Source organism: Acipenser ruthenus, chromosome 41, assembly GCF_902713425.1.
Source record: "Acipenser ruthenus chromosome 41, fAciRut3.2 maternal haplotype, whole genome shotgun sequence".
NCBI lineage: Eukaryota > Metazoa > Chordata > Actinopteri > Acipenseriformes > Acipenseridae > Acipenser > Acipenser ruthenus.
Genome location: NC_081229.1, coordinates 6063761 through 6085571, shown reverse-complemented (window position 1 = coordinate 6085571; position 21811 = coordinate 6063761). Strand labels below are relative to the sequence as shown.

The 21811-nt window shown below is 41.9% G+C and overlaps 1 protein-coding gene across 3 annotated transcripts in view; it reads right to left on the bottom strand.

Moving 5' to 3' along the window:
* The window catches only part of LOC117964831 (tenascin-like), an 89456-nt gene extending 69614 nt beyond the window's left edge, over positions 1–19842 (bottom strand). For all 3 annotated transcript variants that reach the window (XM_059010780.1, XM_059010781.1, XM_059010782.1), the window contains exons 1-2: positions 19751–19842; positions 990–1579 (exon numbers count right to left, since the gene is read on the bottom strand). In XM_059010780.1, the coding sequence (XP_058866763.1) occupies positions 990–1455 (466 nt within the window). In that variant the 5' untranslated portion in view covers positions 1456–1579; positions 19751–19842. The remainder of the gene's footprint in view (positions 1–989; positions 1580–19750) is intronic.
* Between the last annotated feature and the right edge of the window lie 1969 nt (positions 19843–21811).

The following is a 21811-nucleotide window of genomic DNA, read 5'->3' as shown; positions in this document are numbered from 1 at the left end:
GGGGGAGAGGGTGAGGGAGAGAGGGAGAGGGAGAGAGGGAGAGGGGAAGAGGGGGAGAGAGGGAGAGGGTGAGGGAGAGAGGGAGAGGGGGAGAGAGGGTGAGGGTGAGGGAGAGAGGGAGAGAGGGAGAGGGGAAGAGGGGGAGAGAGGGAGAGGGTGAGGGAGAGAGGGAGAGGGGGAGAGGGGGAGAGAGGGAGAGGGAGAGGGTGAGGGAGAGGGAGAGGGGAAGAGGGTGAGGGAGAGGGAGAGGGGAAGAGGGTGAGGGAGAGAGGGAGAGGGAGAGGGGGAGAGAGGGAGAGAGGATAGAGGGGAGAGGGAGAGGATAGAGGGGGAGAGGATAGAGGGGGAGTTAGAAATATTATTATTATTATTATTATTGTTATTATTATTATTATTACCATTTTAAAAGTGTAATTAGCTTCAAATGATATATGTCACATATCACCTTATCTTTCCATGATGTTTACAATCAAGGGATTCTTAAAGCCAACATTAACTCAAACATTAAGGCTGCCCCCTTGTATTCAGTGTTATCAGCAGTCCCCAAGTGTATCGCAATGTATAACACTATCAGACGCCTTCCTAAAACCCCTCAGGAATTGGGTGGATACCTAAACTCAGCGTTGAATAGCAACGGCACTAATCTTAACGCTGACGGCTATTGACTCTAGCGCTGGCTCAGCGCTGACTCGTCGAACTCTGCGACTCGAGGGGCTGGGGAGCGCGCCAACACAAAGGACAGCGACACCCACAACCAGCGGGACTGAAATAACAACATTTACTGCTGTGTGTAAATCTACTGGGTGTGAAGGATACAGAGCACAAGGAATCGTTTTTATTCACGATACTTAAACAATAATAGTAATACAATATAGTTTTTTTTTTCAGGTATGCAGCGTTCCTAAACACCCTGAGTTATGGTATGCATAGCTTCAGACTGTAACTCACATTAAACTACAAATCAATGCAATCCTGTTTTGATCTCTCACCTGTAGCAGCCAGGTCCTGCTGCGCACAGCAGCTCCCGGCAGCCCCTCCCCCACAGCGCTCCCTCAGCTCTGAGATCTGGCTCTCCAGGGCTGTGATTCGCTGGGTCAGGGCGGCGGTGTCGGCTGGGTCGCAGTGGCACGAGGGGGCCAGCCTGATCCTGTGAGTGAGGACCAGGGGCGAGGCTGGATCCAGGGAGTGAGTCACAGAGGCTCCTCCCTCCTCCTCCACCTTCCCTCCGCACTCTCCAATCAGCTGTAGGGTCAGGGTCAGTGGGGCGGGGCTCTCCCGGGCCGCCCTGCCACTGGAGTTGGATGGGGGAGGGGCTTGCTGCTTTTTGTCTGAAGAGGTGGGAGGGGCATTTTGTTTTGTCAGGGCAGGATTTGGATTGGCCGCTTTGGAAGGGCTCTGGTTGGCTGTGGAGTGAGCGAATAGGAAGACCAATAGGCAGAGATAGGGCAGGCCCATCTTTAAAGGGGTTGTGTGCTGTCTTAAAGGGGCAACGACAGGTTTGTGTCCATCAGTCAGTGTGTGAAGGGAGCTGTAGAGGGTTGAGGGGTTGATGCTCTATTAGCCTTGAAATGCTGCTTGTCTGGAAAGGAGGGAAAAAGAGAGATTAAATTAACTGGATTTCTGTCTCAAATCATGTAAGAGAAATCAACCAATCACTGTGTGTTATTTGTTGAAATTCCAGTCCAGTCTCTGTATTTCTGTGTATCTCTGTGTAAGCGTATGTCTCTGTGTGTCTGTCTCTGTATGTCTCTGTGTCCCTGTGTGTGTCTAAGTGTCTCTATCTGTCTGTGTGTCGATGTGTCCCTGTCTCTGTGTGTCTGTCTCAGTGTCACTGTGTCTCCCTGTGTCTCTCTCTATATGTCTCTCTGTGTCTGTCTCAGTGTCTCTGTGTCTGTGTGCGTCTCTATGTGTCTCTGTATCTCTATGTGTCTCAGTGTCTCTGAGTGTCGGTGTCTGTGTGTGTCTGTCTCTGTGTCTCTGTGTCCCTGTCTCTCAGTGCATCTGTCTCAGTGTCTCTGTGTCTGTTTCTGTCTGTCTCTGTGTCTCTGTGTGTCTGTGTCTCTGTGTGTCTGTCTCTGAGTCTCTATGTGTCACAGTGATTGTTTTTCTCAGTCCTGGTACATGATCTCAACTCCTGGATATGAACTCCACTGGAACTTCAAGAATGACAAGTCCACTGAGGAAGAGAAGAAGAACAATAGGAAAAACCATGTTCCATGTTCTCTCATCCTCCTCTCTCTCTCCTTCCTATTTCCATCTCTCACATGCTCAGTAACACTGATGAAGGCACTAGCTGAAATGCTTGTCTGCTTGACTCAGTTTCTTCTAGTTTCTGTAACACTGATGAAGGCACTAGCTGAAACGCTTGTCTGCTTGACTCAGTTTCTTCTAGTTTCTGTAACACTGATGAAGGCACTAGCTGAAACGCTTGTCTGCTTGACTCAGTTTCTTCTAGTTTCAGTAACACTGATGAAGGCACTAGCTGAAACGCTTGTCTGCTTGACTCAGTTTCTTCTAGTTTCAGTAACACTGATGAAGGCACTAGCTGAAATGCTAGTCTGCTTGACTCAGTTTCTTCTAGTTTCAGTAACACAGAGGCATTCCCAGCTCTCAGATTCCTGTTTGTTTTTTTCACTTTGGATGATGAGGTCATTCTTTCCTTCAAGGTCAGACGAGATCTTTTGCAACCGTCCAGGGACCAACATGCTCCTGGCCCCTTCTCAGCATGCCTCAGCCATGTGCGTGGGAGAGAGGGGAGAGAGCAGCCTGCTTTTTTATTTTTAAACACTTTCATTTTTACAGATGAGTTTGACTTTTTAATGACTTGGGAACCAAAACAAAATGAGAGAGTGAGGGAAGTAGAGGGAGCAAGAGTGAGAGATAGGAAGGGAGGGAGAGAGAGAGTGAGGGAGGAAGGAAGGAAGAGAGGAAGAGAGTCTCTGTAAGTCACCTTGGATGAAGGCATCTGCTAAATAAAGAAATAATAATAATAATAGAGGGATGGAACGAGAGCGAGGGTGGGAGAGTGAGGATGGGAATACTGACAATCGGAAGCAGAAATTCCTCCATAAATAAAAACACTGAATCAGAAACTAAGGAGGAACATAGGAAAAGTTTGGGAATGGGAAAAGGCCATTCAGCCCATGAAGGCTCGTCCCTTGTTGGCACACCATTCTCCTATACGGCACAGATTTTGGTCTTTTTTAATGTTCCCAGGGTTTTAGATCCTGCTACTTCACCTGGCAGGCTATTCCATGCATTTCTAACTCTCTGTGTAAAAAAGTGCTTCCTACCTTCTGTTCTAAACTTACTTTCTCAGCTTCCACTTGTGCCCTCTTGTTCTTCTCTCTGTGCTAAACTTGAAGTAGTGTCTTGAGTTAATTTTATCGAGACCACTTATGATTTTAGTGACTTCAATCAAGTCCCCTCTTTCCCTTCTTTTTTTAGGCTGAAGAGATGTAATTATTTTAACCTGTCCTCCTAGCTCATGTCATTCAGTCCTGGGATCAGCCTGGTTGCCCTTCTCTGTATCTTCTCCAGTGCAATGATGTATTTTTTGCAGTGAGGTGAACAAAACTGCACACAGTATCCTAGCTGGGGTCTAACTAGGGCATTGTACAATCTCACATGCCTCTCTAGACTTGTATTCCATGATTTTTGTAATATAGCCTAACATTCTATTTGCTTTGTACTTGCCTCTCCATATTGGTGAGATACTTTTAATGATCTCAGTTCAGTACAAAAGGATACTTCTGTGCTGTCATCTCCTCAACGTTTTATTTTATTATTTTCATTTATAAATCTTTTTTCATTTTTTTCACTTAAGGGTGGGGTGCAATGACATAAAAAAGTCATTGCTGAGTGCAGCTAAACTTTCTATACATGTCCTGCAAGTTGCATTTAGATTTGTTACTTATAAAGTGGAAAAAAACGCGGTTAGACCGTTTTCAAAACCCTTTGAGACCTCTACCCGGAAGAGCGCGTGTGCGTGACATCACAGCAGGACATTCACTGTTGTAAAGAAAAAGCTTGTTTACATTTTCACTTGCTTCTCTCTCTTCTGTAGTTTGTTGTAGTCTTGATGAGTAGCACATGACAGGTGTTAGAGTTTCAGGTTTTTTAATTTGAATTTGTTTCTTGGCGGTATTTTCACGCATGCTTTTAGTGAAAAGCTTGTGCCAAGCATCCTTATTCAGATGGCAAATTTATTTTGAAGAATATCGCTTGATTGTTGCATCTATGCATCCCTGCTGTAGCGCGTTAGTGGAATTTAGATATTAATCAAACAAGAGGTTAAATGATCAATTGTATGTTTCGACTACGCCACCCTCAATAAGGTGAGGGACCTTAATTATCTCCCGCACAGGTATTTAACTGGGCAGGACATCAGGGACTGATAGGAAGTATACACAACAACAAGGAGGCAGATTGCAAAAGAATTGAGCGTTTAGTGTTCAGGTTCACAGTAAAAACAAGACACAGACCCTGAAGTATTATGAAAGTTTTAGATATTGTTACATTTTTTTTTATAATCAGATGTTCAATAGTGATGGGATTTACTTGAGGTAACACCAGACTTTACATAATAGTGCAGTCAATTACACAGTGTCACACACACACAGCCCGATAACCTTCACTGTCTATGGAGGCTATGCTTTGCTGCAAAGGTTCTTAGTCACTTGGTCGGCTGACACCCTTTAAACATAAACAAATAAACAAAAACGAATACAGACTCTACCGTCTTTGTTTCGAGACACAAAGAACAAAAAAGGTGCATTCTCCCAGCTCAGAAACTCCGTACAAATTAGCCAGTCTCTCACTGTAGGGTTTTTAAAAGCCGAGCAATAGACACAGAGTGTGTCGGATCTCCATGGCAACAGATTAATTTAACATGCAAAACATGTACAGTAATATCTGTCAACTTATGAAAACACGAGAACCAGAGGTCTCCTTTTTCGGACTTACTGCATGACTTGCTCTGAACAAATCAATATAATAATTCTTACATTTACAGTAAATAATACTTTATTCTTAACTTGTAGCCTAGTATAATCTGATACAGCCTACATCAACATCATAAAGTAGCCTAAAGACATTTTCACAGGTCGGGAGGGGAAAATAATAATAAATAAATAAAGTTGAAGTTTATGTTAAGATTGGCAATCTAAATAATCCGGAGGCAGAAGATCTTACGCAGGAGTGTCCCGACGAAATCGAGACTTCACAGGAATGCATATGAGAACGTGACATAACGTGATCATTTTATCACATTATTTATTAATAATGTACATGGGAGGTTGTTGGCTATATAATCGTGTCACTTATTTTCATACATATTTTCATCACACTAAGAGGTAATGAAATGATAGGATCATGTCCTTACCCTCTGCACCTCTCTTTTCCTGGCAGCCGCTCGAGTCCTGGTGATTTATTCCTTTTTTTACTAGAAGAAGATGCTGCTGTCCTGCAGGTAGCATCTGGATAAATGGATGGTTCTGCATCCTTATTTAATTACATTTTTTAACAGCACCCATCTTGAACATCATTACATTAATAAAGCTGTCTTGGGTGGGTGCTGCAAATGCAGCTGCTGTTGGGCTTAGCATCCCAATCTCTGGTCCTCCTCAAGAACTTCACCCATTGCCGGCATCATGCCAGCTCTTTAGGAAACTTGTGAAGAGATACCATTGGCCCTGCTGTGTTGGAGCAGCCATATATTACACACCTATCTACCATGGCACCTCTCCCCTGGGTGCCTTGTGTCTTGGTGAGTGGCAATGCAGGAAAGCAGCAGGCGGGATGGCGAGCCGCAGCTTCGAGTGAGCTGGACTTTTCATAGAGGTGTCAACTTCAGAGTTGTTTTTTATAAACTTAGCGTTAAAAACCTATTAAATTAAAATCATTAAAATAAAAAAAAAACATTGCACCCCATCCCGTTCATTTTATACTAATAATACACCCTGCCTGTGGAATTCTCCTCGTCACACCCTGCCTGTGGAATTCTCCTCGTTACGCCCTGCCTGTGGAATTCTCCTCGTCACACCCTGCCTGTGGAATTCTCCTTGTTACACCCTGCCTGTGGAATTCTCCTCGTCACACCCTGCCTGTGGAATTCTCCTCGTTACGCCCTGCCTGTGGAATTCTCCTCGTTACGCCCTGCCTGTGGAATTCTCCTCGTTACGCCCTGCCTGTGGAATTCTCCTCGTTACGCCCTGCCTGTGGAATTCTCCTCGTTACACCCTGCCTGTGGAATTCTCCTCGTTACACCCTGCCTGTGGAATTCTCCTCGTTACGTCCTGCCTGTGGAATTCTCCTCCATCTTCAGGTTTCTGTGATTCCAGAAGAATGCTTTTCAGTTGACGTGACATTTATGTCTGATGCTTCTGCATTGAGACACAGGCATTTCATTTTTCAGTCTATGTGACTTGCACCATTAGCTCTAACTACAACCTGATTTTGGTTCCCACCCCCCTGCCTAGTTTAAATCCTTTCTGGTCTTCCTAAGGGTTCTTTCTGTGTTCCATGCCAGAATAGCTACTCCCCTATCATTAAGGTGTAAGTCATCTCGCTTTTTCCCCAAAAGGTGCTCCAGTTATCCACGAACCCAAAACCCTCCTTTCTGCATTTATTCTCTAACCATACATTTAAACCAATTATTCTGCTAAGCCTCTCCTTCCCTGCTCTCAGAACTGGAAATACCCTGGAGAAAATCACTTGACTCCTTTTCTCTGTAAGCCTGGCAGTGAGTTCAGTGAACCTCTCTCTCAGTACCTCTGGCAGTGAGTTCGGTGAACCTCTCTCTCAGTACCTCTGGCAGTGAGTTCGGTGAACCTCTCTCTCAGTACCTCTGGCAGTGAGTTCGGTGAACCTCTCTCTCAGTACCTCTGGCAGTGAGTTCGGTGAACCTCTCTCTCAGTACCTCTGGCAGTGAGTTCGGTGAACCTCTCTCTCAGTACCTCTGGCAGTGAGTTCGGTGAACCTCTCTCTCAGTACCTCTGGCAGTGAGTTCGGTGAACCTCTCTCTCGGTACCTCTGGCAGTGAGTTCGGTGAACCTCTCTCTCGGTACCTCTGGCAGTGAGTTCGGTGAACCTCTCTCTCGGTACCTCTGGCAGTGAGTTCGGTGAACCTCTCTCTCGGTACCTCTGGCAGTGAGTTCGGTGAACCTCTCTCTCGGTACCTCTGGCAGTGAGTTCGGTGAACCTCTCTCTCGGTACCTCTGGCAGTGAGTTCGGTGAACCTCTCTCTCGGTACCTCTGGCAGTGAGTTCGGTGGACCTCTCTCTCGGTACCTCTGGCAGTGAGTTCGGTGAACCTCTCTCTCGGTACCTCTGGCAGTGAGTTCGGTGAACCTCTCTCTCGGTACCTCTGGCAGTGAGTTCGGTGAACCTCTCTCTCGGTACCTCTGGCAGTGAGTTCGGTGAACCTCTCTCTCGGTACCTCTGGCAGTGAGTTCGGTGAACCTCTCTCTCGGTACCTCTGGCAGTGAGTTCGGTGAACCTCTCTCTCGGTACCTCTGGCAGTGAGTTCGGTGAACCTCTCTCTCGGTACCTCTGGCAGTGAGTTCGGTGAACCTCTCTCTCGGTACCTCTGGCAGTGAGTTCGGTGAACCTCTCTCTCGGTACCTCTGGCAGTGAGTTCGGTGAACCTCTCTCTCGGTACCTCTGGCAGTGAGTTCGGTGAACCTCTCTCTCGGTACCTCTGGCAGTGAGTTCGGTGAACCTCTCTCTCGGTACCTCTGACAGTGAGTTCGGTGAACCTCTCTCTCGGTACCTCTGACCTCCTCTCATCCATGTTAATTGTCCTTACATGGACAATCACTGTTGCTTCTGTACCTGCCCTGTTTGTGACCCGATCTACTCTGTCGATCACTCCTTCAACTCTGGCACAAGGGAGCCAGATCACAAGCGCTTCGGCTAGTGCCTTCATCAGTGTTATTGAAACTTGAAGAAACTCAAGCAGACAGTATATCTAATGACAGTGTCAATGGCAGTGGTGTTTAGACCAGGAAGGGAGACTCAGACACAGAAGGTCCATGTCTAATTATAAATACAATGAATAAACAAAACACTAAACATTAGACAGAATAAAACACATGAACAAAATAAACAGCACAAGAGCCAAAACTAAAGGGCTACAAAAACACTTATTGAGACGTAAACAAACACGAACACAGACATAAATACAGCACGGAACACAGAACGCAGACCACAGAACACAAAACACAGAACGCAGAACGCAGAACACAGAACCTCCACCTTTAACACCAACATCAACCCTATCCTTACTATACGAACACCCGTGATCACCCTATTTATACACTTGTGGCTGGAGCCTTAATTAATCATGTAATCACTTATTCAATTCCCCCTCCAGCCACATTCCCATGTGTTTTTGCAGGGAGGATTTTAACTCCCTCCCTGCCACCCAATATCCCCCCCCCCCACACACCCCTGTGCTCGCACCCTGCCACACTGTCACATGCACATATATGTACTCAGTTGTATTTTGTGAAGTCATTCTGTTTACTTTTACAATACTGCAGTCCTCAATGCATTGCTTATGGTTGATTATTGCCAGGCTGATACTTCATTAATGAATTGATTTGCCAAATAGTGACAGACTCTGCTATTGTTTGAGTTGGAAAACGCACAAAGAAAAAAAAAAAAAAGAAAAAACATTACAAAAATGTTCCTTGGTTTGACTGAGCGCTGGCCTTCTGCCAAACAATGTAATTTCTGTGTCCAGGATACAAAACAACACACAGCAACACACTGACTCTGCTAAGACTAGCCAGCGATATGACGCATGCTGCATCTGCTGCTGAGACCAGTATGCTCCCTAAACTGGGACCAGCACACAACACCTGCACAGCTCCTGTGATAAAGTAACGTCCTGCTCAAGGCTTGGCAAGCGACAGGAATGCAGGCACAGACTCCAACACTGTCATTTAGCAGCTTTTAATAATAATAATAAACTTTATTTATATAGTAATATAATAAACTATATTTATATATCGCCTTCATGCTAAAAGCAGCTCAAAGCACTTTACAAAGAAAATACAGAGAAAATAAACATGTAAACTAAAGGAGAGAATTTAAAAAATATTAAGAATTAGTAGAAAAGTGATAAAAAAAAAAAACATTCATTTGAACCAGTAGAGGCAGCAGAAACAAAACACGTTGAAAGCACATTTAGTTTAAAAAGGCTATGTTGTAAAAATGAGTGTTAAGCCTTGTTTTAAAATTGCCATTGAGGGTGCTTCTCTGACAGAGGATGGCAGTGAGTTCACAGTCTGGGAGCATTACAACAAAAAGCAGCTTCTCCTTTCTGTTTGCGCTTTACCCTCGGAACACAAAGTAAGTGTCTGTCAGCTGACTCAGTCTCACTGTACGCGCAGGCTGATATAGAGTTAACATCTCAATTAATAGTCTGGTGTCTGGCCATTAAGTGCTTTAAATGTTAGTAATAGAATTTTAAAATCAATCCTATAACAAACTGGAAGCCAGTGCAGTGATGCCAACACAGCAGTAATTTGTGCCCTTTTCTTTGTTTTAGTTAGGACCCTCTCAGCTGCATTCTGCACAAGCTGCAGATGTGACAGGGAGTGACTTGGAAGACCAGAAAACAAAGCATTGCAGTAGTGCAGTCCAGATGAAATAAAGGCATGAACTACTTTCTCAGCATCAGACAAGTAAAGAAATGAGCTAATTTTAGCAATGTTTCTCAGATGATAAAAATACATTTTAGTAATTAAGAACATAAGAACATAAGAAAGTTTAAAAACGAGAGGAGGCCATTCGGCCCATCTTGCTCGTTTGGTTGTTAGTAGCTTATTGATCCCAGAATCTCATCAAGCAGCTTCTTGAAGGATCCCAGGGTGTCAGCTTCAACAACATTACTGGGGAGTTGGTTCCATACCCTCACAATTCTCTGTGTAAAAAAGTGCCTCCTATTTTCTGTTCTGTTTGTTTAATATGAGATTCAAAGCTGAGCTCAGAATCAAATATAACCCCCAGGTTTCTCACCTTGGATTTCAAATTTGAAGTCAGGTTACCCAAATCTATTTTTGATAACTCTCTCTGTTTCTGAGAACCTATTAATAAGACTTCTGTCTTCTGTTTAATTGCAGAACATTTTGAGAGATCCAACTTTTAATATCAGCAAGACACTCAAATAAAACTGTAGTAGCAACAAAGTACCGTCAGTCCATCAGATATGATCTAAACCAGTTCAGAACAGTCCCAGAGAGACCCACCCTTTCTTTAAGACAATCAATTAAGATTGCATGATCCACAGCATCGCATGCAGAACTCAGGTCTAAAAGGACTAAAATAGACACAGCATATGAATCTGCACACATAAGTAGATCATTTGCAACCCTAACCACAGCAGTCTCTGTGCTATGATTTGAACGAAACCTTGGCTGGGACTAAATCAAAACTTTAACAACCCGCTAATCACACTTAACAAAACTGTATTTAATAGCGTTTTCTTTTTTTTTTGTAAGTATCTTATTCCTTCTACTCATAAAAAGAAAATGCTATTAAATACAGTTTTGTTAAGTGCGATTAGCGGGTTGTCAGAGTTTTGATTTGGTCCCAGCCCTTGACTGAAACTTCTCCAAAACAGTATTACTATCGAGGGAACAATTCATTTGTTTAAATACCACCTTTTCAAGAGCCTTAGCAAAAAAAGGAAGGTTGAAAGAGGTCTATAATTACTCAGAATTGAACTAGCTAAATTACATTATAGGGGTTTCAACAGGGCACTTTTAAAAGCAAATGGAAATTCCCTGTTCACAGAAAACTATTAATTATAGTTCGAGCAGCATTGCACAAGCCACTAAACATTCAGCAATCTAACCAAACAAAAGCAAACACAGGAAGGAATCAAAATATTTAAACACATGCTCCATATAAACAAAACTCTACAGAACAGTACAAAACACACCAAGCTTTGGCTGTGGCGGTGTGTCTCTGACTCATTGTTCAGACTGACCTTCACTGAGCCTCACCTCTCTCTCCCCAAACAAACATCACTTTGTGTTTGATGTACAGTGTGGTCAGGGCTGATTGACAGTCACTCAATCATCCGCAGACGTCTCTAATGACACAATGAAACAACGGCATGTTTATACGACAATTAATAAAGAAAATAAAGATAGTACAGGGGTGGATGTGCAGGGGTGCAAATCCTTTTGAAAAACTGGTGCTAAACCATTTTGAAAGTTTAGCACCAGAGAGCCCCAGCCATATCTGATCACACCCGTTTGTAACCATGGTTACCTGCTTTGTATTTTGTAAAAAGGAAATTCTGTAACATCTCTCTCATCCCTAGCAAGACTCATAGCAGCCTGTAATCTTATTGTAATAGAAAAATAATTCATAAACAAATGTACTTATAACGAGGGTATTTTAGATGCGGGTAGATGTAGTTTAATTGTCATTATCTATCTATCTTGTTATCTATCTATCTATCTATCTATCTATCTATCTATCTATCTATCAATCTATATATATATATATATATATATATATATATATATATATATTCAGACCAAAATTGTTATATTAAGAAACTTAAGAAGGCAGACCTGGGTAGCCCAAACGTTCAACATATTACTGAAACAATAGCTCATGAATTCAGCTACACTGAATTATATTAATGGATTAGATTTACATTAGCTGCACAACTGATTTGGTTTTAACATCAATCCGTGATTATAGCCGTGCATCTAAACCAAAGCATCAACAAAATGTGTTTATAAACTAGCAAAGCTTAACTTTTGTGGTAAAATGAAGAGGCTTGCGAACACAAAACATTATTTTACAAAAGTGCAAAAGTGAGCTTCGACATGTTTGCTATCACTTTCCCACACGACACGCACCGTCTCTCCTGTGTGTGGATGAGTGTGGGCGGGTCATGTGAGTAGTGCAGACCCAAAGAGAAATATCATCATCTATGCTTGCTAAAGAATATATATATATATACAATGCCTATAGAAAGTCTACACCCCCTTGAACTTTTTTCACATTTTGTTGTGTCGGTGCCTCAGAGTTTCATGCATTTAAATGAGGATATTTTTTCCACTTATCTACACACCATACTCCACACAGTTAAGGGGAAAAAAGTTTTTATTGAGAAAATAATTATATATTAAAAATACAAAACTGAAAAATTATAATTGGATAAGTCTCCACTTGGTGGAGGCACCTTTGGCAGCAATTACAGCTGTCAGTCTGTTGGGATAGGTCTCTACCAACTTTGCACACATAGATTTGACAATATTTGACCATTCTTCTTTACAAAACTGTTCAAGCTCTGTCAAGTTCTTTGGGGAGCGTTGATGGACAGCAATCTTCAAGTCATGCCACAAATTTTCGATTGGATTTAGGTTGGGGCTTTGACTGGGCCACTCAAGGACATTTACCTTTTTGTTCCTTAGCCACTCCAGTGTAGATTTGGCTGTGTGCTTTGGGTCTTTGTCATGCTGAAAGGTGAACTTCCGTCCCAGTTTCAGCTTTCTTGCAGAGGGCAGCAGGTTTTCCTCAAGGACTTCTCTGTACTTTGCTCCATTCATTTTCCCTTCTATCCTGACAAGTGCCCCAGTCCCTGCCGATGAGAAACATCCTCATAACATGATGCTGCCACCACCATGCTTCACAGTAGGGATGGTGTTCTTTGGGTGATGCGCTGTGTTGGGTTTACGCCAAACATAACGCTTTGCATTTAGGCCAAAAAGTTCAATTTTAGTTTCGTCAGACCACAAAACTTTTTGCCACATGGCTACAGAATCTCCTGAGTGTTTTTTTGCATACTTCAAACGGGATTCAAGGTGGACTTTCTTGAGTAATGGCTTCCTTCTTGCCACCCTACCATACAGGCCAGATTTGTGGAGTGCTTGGGATATTGTTGTCACATGCACACTTTGACCAGTCTTGGCCATAAAAGCCTGTAGCTCTTGCAAAGTTGTCATTGACCTCTTGGTAGCCTCTCTGATCAGTCTCCTTCTTGCTCGTTCATCTAGTTTGGAGTGATGGCCTGATCTAGGCAGGGTCTTGGTGGTGCCATACACCTTCCACTTCTTAATAATCATTTTAACCGTGCTCCAAGGGATATTCAAGGCCTTTGATATATTTTTATACCCATCCCCTGATCTCTGTCTTTCAACAACTTTGTCCCGGAGTTATTTTGAAAGTGCCCTGGTGCTCATGGTTGAGTCTTTGCTTTGAAATGCACTACCCAGCAGAGGGAACCTAAAGGAACTGCTGAATTTATCCTGAAATCATGTGAATCACTAAAATTTAACACAGGTGGAGACCACTTAACTCGGTGTGTGATTTTGAAGGCTATTTCAGTTTTTATTTTTAATTAATTTTGTACAAATTTCTATCAGTTGTGGGGTAGGATGTGTAGATAAATGAATACAAAAATATTTTAATGCATTTTAATTCCAGGCTATAAGGCAACAAAAGGTGAACATTTTGAAAGGGGGTGTAGACTTTCTATAGGCACTGTATATATATTAAACATGTCTACAGGCACAAGAATTGAATGTTGCTGGCGCTATGTGAGGTACACTGGTGCAGCCGGGTCGGCGTCAGGGGGGGGGAGCCCATCCCCGAGTCAATTTTTTTGTTTGTTTTCTGAGCCCACTTTAATGACTAGATGTAAAAAGTATAGCGGTGCCGTCAAATCTACTGTGATTTGAAAAAGAAACCATAGCAAGGGAGCACTGGTGGGCTGTCAATCAATCAAATTAGCAAATCACAGCTGACAGATTATCTGGAGCCGGTAGCAACAGGGTATTACTGCAGCCTGCAGTGGCTGTCTCATAGCTGCTGTTTCATAGCGGCTGTCTCATAACGGTTGTCTCATAGCGACTGTCTCATAGCGGCTGTCCCATAGCGGCTGTCTCATAGCAGCTGTCTCATAGCGGCTGTCCCTTAGCGGCTGTCTCGTAGCTGCTGTCTCATAACGGTTGTCTCATAGAGGCTGTCTCATAGCAGCTGTCTCATACACTTTTCTGCTTTCTGAGGGAGACTATTAATAATAAGACATGCACTGCAAATCTGATGAGGGACATCCTAAATAAATGAAGAAGTCCTCTATTGTTACCTTCATAATGAAATGCAGACACACACCATGCTGGACCCCAAGCAGACACACACCATGCTGGACCCCAAGCAGACACACACCATGCTGGACCCCAAGCAGACACACACCATGCTGGACCCCAAGCAGACACACACCATGCTGGACCCCAAGCTCTGCAACTATCTGACAGGTGCAAAAGCAGGTGTATATGAAAGACACATTTTCTAAGTCATAGAGCATTTCCATTTTTTAACACATTTTTTAAGAGCATGCTTTACTGACACAATTGTACTGTCTGTCATTTTATCTGCCAATAACAAATGAATGGCATAAACAAGGAGGAACCAATGACACAAACAATGTTTGTGTAGAAACTGTGAAAGCAAGGGGATTGAATACAAAGTAAAAACACTCTCCACTCAGATGCTTTCCAAAATGTTCTTTGCTGTAAGGAACGAGGTGTAGGTGTTATTTCAGATGGAAGCTTAATGTTTATATTGTCTAATTTCCCCATATATCTATGTAAAGAATAAGGTTTTGATGAGCTAGAAGGATCAAAGCAAAAGATTAACTAACTGTCTACAACCCCCAACAAAACACAGAGCATTTAATCAAGAATTATATAAAGGTTTGGAATGAACATCAAGCCACTAGTGCCCTTAATTCTAACAAAATAAATGAAAAAAACAACATCAGAATAATAATTCATGTTTGAAAATGATGTGTGAAGCATTTAGGTAACTCAAGGAGGTGGATTAACATGTGTTAAACACATTTAGTCACCCTGTTAGAATGTGAATCCTTGTTTAGAAAACAAATGTATTGGCAAGAATTTTTTTTTCTTCAGCAGTCATCTGAGCACACCGTAATAATTGTTGTAAGATGTACTTTATGGGTTTTTTGCATGCAAGGTAAAAGGCAGTAAATGCACACTGAGGGGGGCAGGGCTGAGTAGGCTATAGACCCCCCCAACGAACCAAAAAAGAGCTCAGCCTTGCTATAACGTTTCTTTCAGCAGGTTATACAGCTTCTGTGTTGTTCTGCTGCGCACCAGACTGACAGCTGACAGCTGTCTCGGTCAAAACTGCGGCGTGAGCAGGGGGCGTGGCTACCAGTCTGCGTGTTCTGTGATTGGTTATTTATGCATTTATGTTCTGTAATGTGTTTGGCACACTGGACTTGCAGGGCGCTTCTAGCACGCGAAAGGACAGAACTGTAGGAGGGGTGGTTTAGCTGACGGTCAATAATGTCGGGTTCGTACGGTCATGGAAATCATGGAAAAGTCTTGGAATTTTAAAACAACGATTTCCAGGCCTGGAAAAGTATTGGCCTGGAAAAGTATTGTTATTGTTTTGTTTTTTTTCTGTCTTTTTCCTTTTATTTGTATTTTCTGTGGTTGCTAAGTAACGAACTTAGCAACGAAGGCATATACGTTACTGCTTAGCCATTGCGTGGGGGTTTATATATTTTTGGGGGGTGGGGGGGTAGGGGGGGTGCTAGAAGCTAGCGCCAAATTTGCAGCCCTGATGTAGCTGGTGGAATTGTACACATATATACGAAAGGAATGAAAGTGACAGGTCTTCATTACATCACATCTCCAAACTTACTAGCACCTGCTAAAACATTGCTTTGGTATGCCCTGGTAAAAGCACAGCACAGTATAGTAAAGCTCAGAGAAGATAATGAACCAGCCCCTTCTCAAAGTGTATTAAAGCACAGTGAAGATAATGAACCAGCCCCTTCTCAAAGTGTATTAAAGCACAGTGAAGATAATGAACCAGCCCCTTCTCAAAGTGTATTAAAGCACAGAGAAGATAATGAACCAGCCCCTTCTCAAAGTGTATTAAAGCACAGTGAAGATAATGAACCAGCCCCTTCTCAAAGTGTATTAAAGCACAGTGAAGATAATGAACCAGCCCCTTCTCAAAGTGTATTAAAGCACAGTGAAGATAATGAACCAGCCCCTTCTCAAAGTGTATTAAAGCACAGTGAAGATAATGAACCAGCCCCTTCTCAAAGTGTATTAAAGCACAGTGAAGATAATGAACCAGCCCCTTCTCAAAGTGTATTAAAGCACAGTGAAGATAATGAACCAGCCCCTTCTCAAAGTGTATTAAAGTGAAGATAATGAACCAGCCCCTTCTCAAAGTGTATTAAAGCACAGAGAAGATAATGAACCAGCCCCTCTCAAAGTGTATTAAAGCACAGAGAAGATAATGAACCAGCCCCTTCTCAAAGTGTATTAAAGCACAGTGAAGATAATGAACCAGCCCCTTCTCAAAGTGTATTAAAGCACAGTGAAGATAATGAACCAGCCCCTTCTCAAAGTGTATTAAAGCACAGAGAAGATAATGAACCAGCCCCTTCTCAAAGTGTATTAAAGCACAGTGAAGATAATGAACCAGCCCCTTCTCAAAGTGTATTAAAGCACAGTGAAGATAATGAACCAGCCCCTTCTCAAAGTGTATTAAAGCACAGTGAAGATAATGAACCAGCCCCTTCTCAAAGTGTATTAAAGCACAGTGAAGATAATGAACCAGCCCCTTCTCAGAGTTTACTTCTTTGGGATCCTTTCAAGGCAGAACCAGTTGTAATGCTGCTTGTGCTCAGATTAGACCCCCTGTTGTTTGTTTTTGTTTTTGGAGAATCGTATCTGATGTAACGGAAGCTGTACCATCACTCCATTCTAAAGAGAACACAGCTGCTCCAGCTCAGATTGGAAGAGCAGACACACAGCAGGATTGTGCTGTTCCAGCTTCTGGCAGTAACTTGAGTCCATCAGAGCAGCAGATGCAGTTTCATTCAAATCAAAAGGAAGTTTTCAATCACTAAGCTACATGAAGAAATGTGCACTTCCATTCATTACAGAGGTCTGAAACGAGCGGCTTTGAAAGAAACCCACGCTATAGTAAAGAGACCAACATGACGTAAAACCGTCAACTTCTGAGCTGACTGCAGACCTGAAAACTGGGAGGCAACAAAATGCAACTCTTTCCCATTTGGTGTAGATAACACTAAAACAGAGCCGTCTGATATGAGAGAACTCAAAGCTAAATCTGGCCTGATTGAACTGCTCAATACAGACTTAAAGACATTAAACTAAGAATCTATTTTAAAATATCAAAATCCTTTGGTGTGTTAATATAGAGGTGTGACTACTTGTTATCATTTACATTCTCCAAATAGCACTGTATCCATGTTCCAGGGGTGGAAATATGTCTCCCATTTCATAGCAGCTCGATCCATTCCTGGTTTTACTGTGAGTTTAATCAACCCACCTGAGCTTGTTATTTATGCACTGTGGCTAATCAGGCTTGCAGTGAAACCTGGGATGGGTATATCTGCTATGCAATAGGAGTCTTATTTCCATCCCTGTGTTTAATATCATGTTCACTTTAATTATCTAGTGCTGCTTCTGCCTCAGCATTATTTACCAGGGTCACTAAGCTAATGGCCTTTTCAATGCTGATTTAATTTGTGGTGGTTTTAGGAATTATGTTTTAAAGGTTTTAGCAGCTGTGGCTCCTGTGAGTTAGTAAAGAGGAAATCAGAGGGGACAGAAATTACAGCTGCATGCCCCCTAGTGGTCATTTTTGCTGGAATAGTTATTAAGCCTGAAAAATAATGCTCTAATCAAAAACAGCAATAGCGAATCATACAGAACACACACACTAAAGTGGGGAGAATAAGATTCCTGTTGCGTCGCTGTTTCACCCATTCCAGCTTTTATTACCAGCTTGATTAGCCACAATTATTATAATAAAGTCTGAGACCAACATGTTCCAAAGTGGAAGCTGTGCAGCAATCCTACTACTAATAATAATACTGAGTGATAGAAGCAGATGTAAATCTGCTAAGAAGCCGCTGCCAGTAGGGCTTCATCAGGGCTGAAGGAAGAGAAAGCTGTCTATCTGCTGTCATTCAGTTTAGAGAACGAGAAATAGGAAAAGGGAGAGAATGAAGAATTGGTTTGTGCAGCTACTGGAATCTGTGAAATCTACTGCCTCTGTACCAGTAAAAATACTACTGTGAGGATACTGCAAGAAACACCTGCAATAATACAAAGAGGATGAGGAGGAGGAGGAGGAAGAGGACCCATAATAAAACAACAACAACAACAATCATCATCATCATCATCATCATCATCATCATCAGCAGCAGCAGCAGCATCATCATCATCATCATCATCATCATCATCATCATCATCATCATCATCATCATCATCAGCAGCAGCAGCAGCAGCAGCATCTTTGAACCATGCATGTGCAAAACATACAACAAAACAAAACAAAGAACAAGGTCTCAGAGAAGTGTTTGAATCCCTCAATGGACTGGCACCCTGGTGGGTAAGACAAGAGAACTGGCCTCTGCTTCTAGCCGAAGCGTTTGCCTTGCCTTTTTTAAAACTGAGAAACAAGCAGCTGGAGGCAGCCGCAGTGCTTCAGACACACGCTGAGTTTTACTCTGGCTTGCTTGAATTCTAGTTTTATTAAACTAACAGCTGTGTTTCTCCTGTCAAAAAATAGGTGTTCATCAATACTGGAGGAATCGTTTTGATTATATACAGATCTATTGGAATACTGCCACCCTAAAATGTATAAACCTCATTATTATTATTATTATTATTATTATTATTATTATTATTATTATTATTATTATTATATAAACAAAACAACAACCTAGATGAATAACAATCAACTAAAATAAAATAATCTAGCTAGTCAGTCTATCTGAGTCCTAATATAATAATAATACTAATACAAATATATATATATATATATATATATATATATATATATATATATATATATATATATATATATATATATATATATGACAAAAATTAAGAATAAATATTGTTTCACAACATTTGAAAACAAAAATATGAAACTATTCTCTTTCGTTTCTTGCTTTTTCCTATTGCTTAGATCAATCATGCTGTTAACGGTGGTGCTCAAAAGTATTGAATCATTCCATATTTTCAAAGCAACATGCTAAAATCCACATTGATATTATTACCACTTGGGAAATGTGAACTACAAACTATATCTAAAAATTTCTAAAAATGAGCAGACAAGCGTTTCAGCTAGTGCCTTCATCAGTGTTACTGAAACTAGAAGAAACTGAGTCAAGCAGACAAGCGTTTCAGCTAGTGCCTTCATCAGTGTGACTGAAACTAGAAGAAACTGAGTCAAGCAGACAAGCGTTTTAGCTAGTGCCTTCATCAGTGTGACTGAAACTCGAAGAAACTGAGTCAAGCAGACAAGCGTTTCAGCTAGAGCTTTCATCAGCGTCAGTATTTCTACTTTTGTAGTTTTCAGTGGCAAAAATGACCACGTTCATATTTACTCATATAATAGAATTTATTAGAGATGCAAAATGATATCAAGCAATGAAACCAATGCATGACTGACGCCTGAAATAAATCACACACACTGTACAGAAGAGTGTTTCTCTCCTTCTTCAGTGAGTCATTTGATGGGTTCTGGGTTATTTTACTCATTATTTTTTTTACTGCAATATGATACAAATTATTCTTTTGTTTCCCTGTTAATAATTTTTGTTAAAGAAAATTGAAATGTGAACAATCCACTATTTCTATGAGCGCTCTGAGCCCAGCTCGGAGTTTAGGTATAAAATTAAGAATCCTTACCTGTGAATGATGAGTGAAGACAGTTAGCTCTCTATCTCGGTCTCTCTGTCTATCTCTCTATCTGTCTCTTATCAGTTCACACTGAGAGTCTGTGAGAGAGTGACTGAGAGAGAGAGAGAGAAAGGAGGTAGCACTTGATTGAAGGAATGACATTCACACCCCTCATAGAGAGAGGGAGGGAGGAAGGGAGGAAGGGAGGGAAAGGGAGAGAGGGATGTTAAATATTTCTGTACATTTGCTGCTTTAACTTTGGCAATCTTTTGTATGACTTGCCATGTAAGTAAAGACCATTTGAATTTTAATTAAAATTTAAAGAGAGGATACAGAGAGCAAGGGGAAAGAGAGAGGGTGAGAGGGAAGGAGAGAGGGAAGGGGAGTGAGAGAGGGTGAGAGGGAAGAGAGAGGGAAGGGGAGTGAGAGAGGGTGAGAGGGAAGGAGAGAGGGAAGGGGAGTGAGAGAAGGTGAGAGGGAAGGAGAGAGGGAAGGGGAGTGAGAGAGGGTGAGAGGGAAGGAGAGAGGGAAGGGGAGTGAGAGAGGGTGAGAGGGAGAGGAGATGACCTTAGGTCACTGGTCTCTCCCTTCCTCTCTCGATTTCAAATTGCCACTATTGTACAACACAGAAACAAATGCAAGCGCACTGTTTAAATTGTGTCTCTCTCGCATCTCTCTAGAGCTACATTTTCAGAAAGTTCTGTTGTTTTCTCCAAAATAGCTGCAATCTCTCCCTCTTCCCCTGATGTAATGCAGTTAGTCAGGCATTGCCCTGCTTTAAAGAATTGAGAGTCCTCCAATTTCTATGAGTTCATCTCAACCAGCTTATAAAACATGGGTCCTGGGGGAAGTGCAAAGATGACATATTGTGGTGAATTAAAGAGAGACTTTAAACTATTGTAACTAATGTAAGCACTGCTAGACTGCACTAGAATTACATTGTAACTGCAGATCACTAGACTAGACTGTACTAGAATTACATTGTAACTGCAGATCACTAGACTAGACTGCACTAGAATTACATTGTAACTGCAGATCACTAGACTAGACTGTACTAGAATTACATTGTAACTGCAGATCACTAGACTAGACTGCACTAGAATTACTTTGTAACTGCAGTTTAAGATCACTAGACCAGACTGTACTAGAATTACATTGTAACTGCAGTTTAAGATCACTAGACCAGACTGTACTAGAATTACATCGTAACTGCAGTTTAAGATCACTAGACCAGACTGTACTAGAATTACATTGTAACTGCAGTTTAAGATCACTAGACCAGACTGTACTAGAATTACTTTGTAACTGCAGTTTAAGATCACTAGACCAGACTGTAGTAGAATTATGTTGTAACGGCAGTTTAAGATCACTAGACTAGACTAGCAAGATATTGTAAGTGCAGTTTAAAATCCTATTCATTACAGTAGCAGCTCAGCTACCTCAAACATGTAACTTTTGTTGCTTTTTTGGGAACAGCAGTTCATTGGTTAGGGTTCAAGTTAACAAGAATTGACGTTTTGTAATAAAGGTAAATTGTGGTGATTTGGAAAGAAAATCTGATGTTGTACTTTTATGAGACAAGCAGCCTGAGGGCAGGGTCTCTTACTCAAAGCTTCCATTGCAGAATCACCACTTTATACAGAATCACATACAAATTCTGAAAAACGAAATTATCCTTTGGCCACACAGACCAGACGTCTTACTTAGGTAGCCTAGCAACAACACAACTATTCCTCCAGCTTGGGTCTAAGTGGATTGTACAGCTGCTTTCTACAGTATGTCATGTGACAGCATCTCTAAAAACCCAGGTTCCATTTTGTAGTTACTGTTACAAAGCTGGACAAACACATACTTCTATAATCAGGACAGAATTCTCTTTTAAAGGACTGTTCTTCAAAATCATTACCTCTTATTTTCAGTTGCAACATTATAACTGTTCCCTTTTAAAGCAGTGCTGACCACCCTTCTGCAGAACCCTTTCTCTGATCTCTTATTTGCAGCAGTAGCATTATCCCTGCACCCCCTCTAAAGGAGTGCTGACCGGCTTCTTTAAAATACATCCCCTTGCCT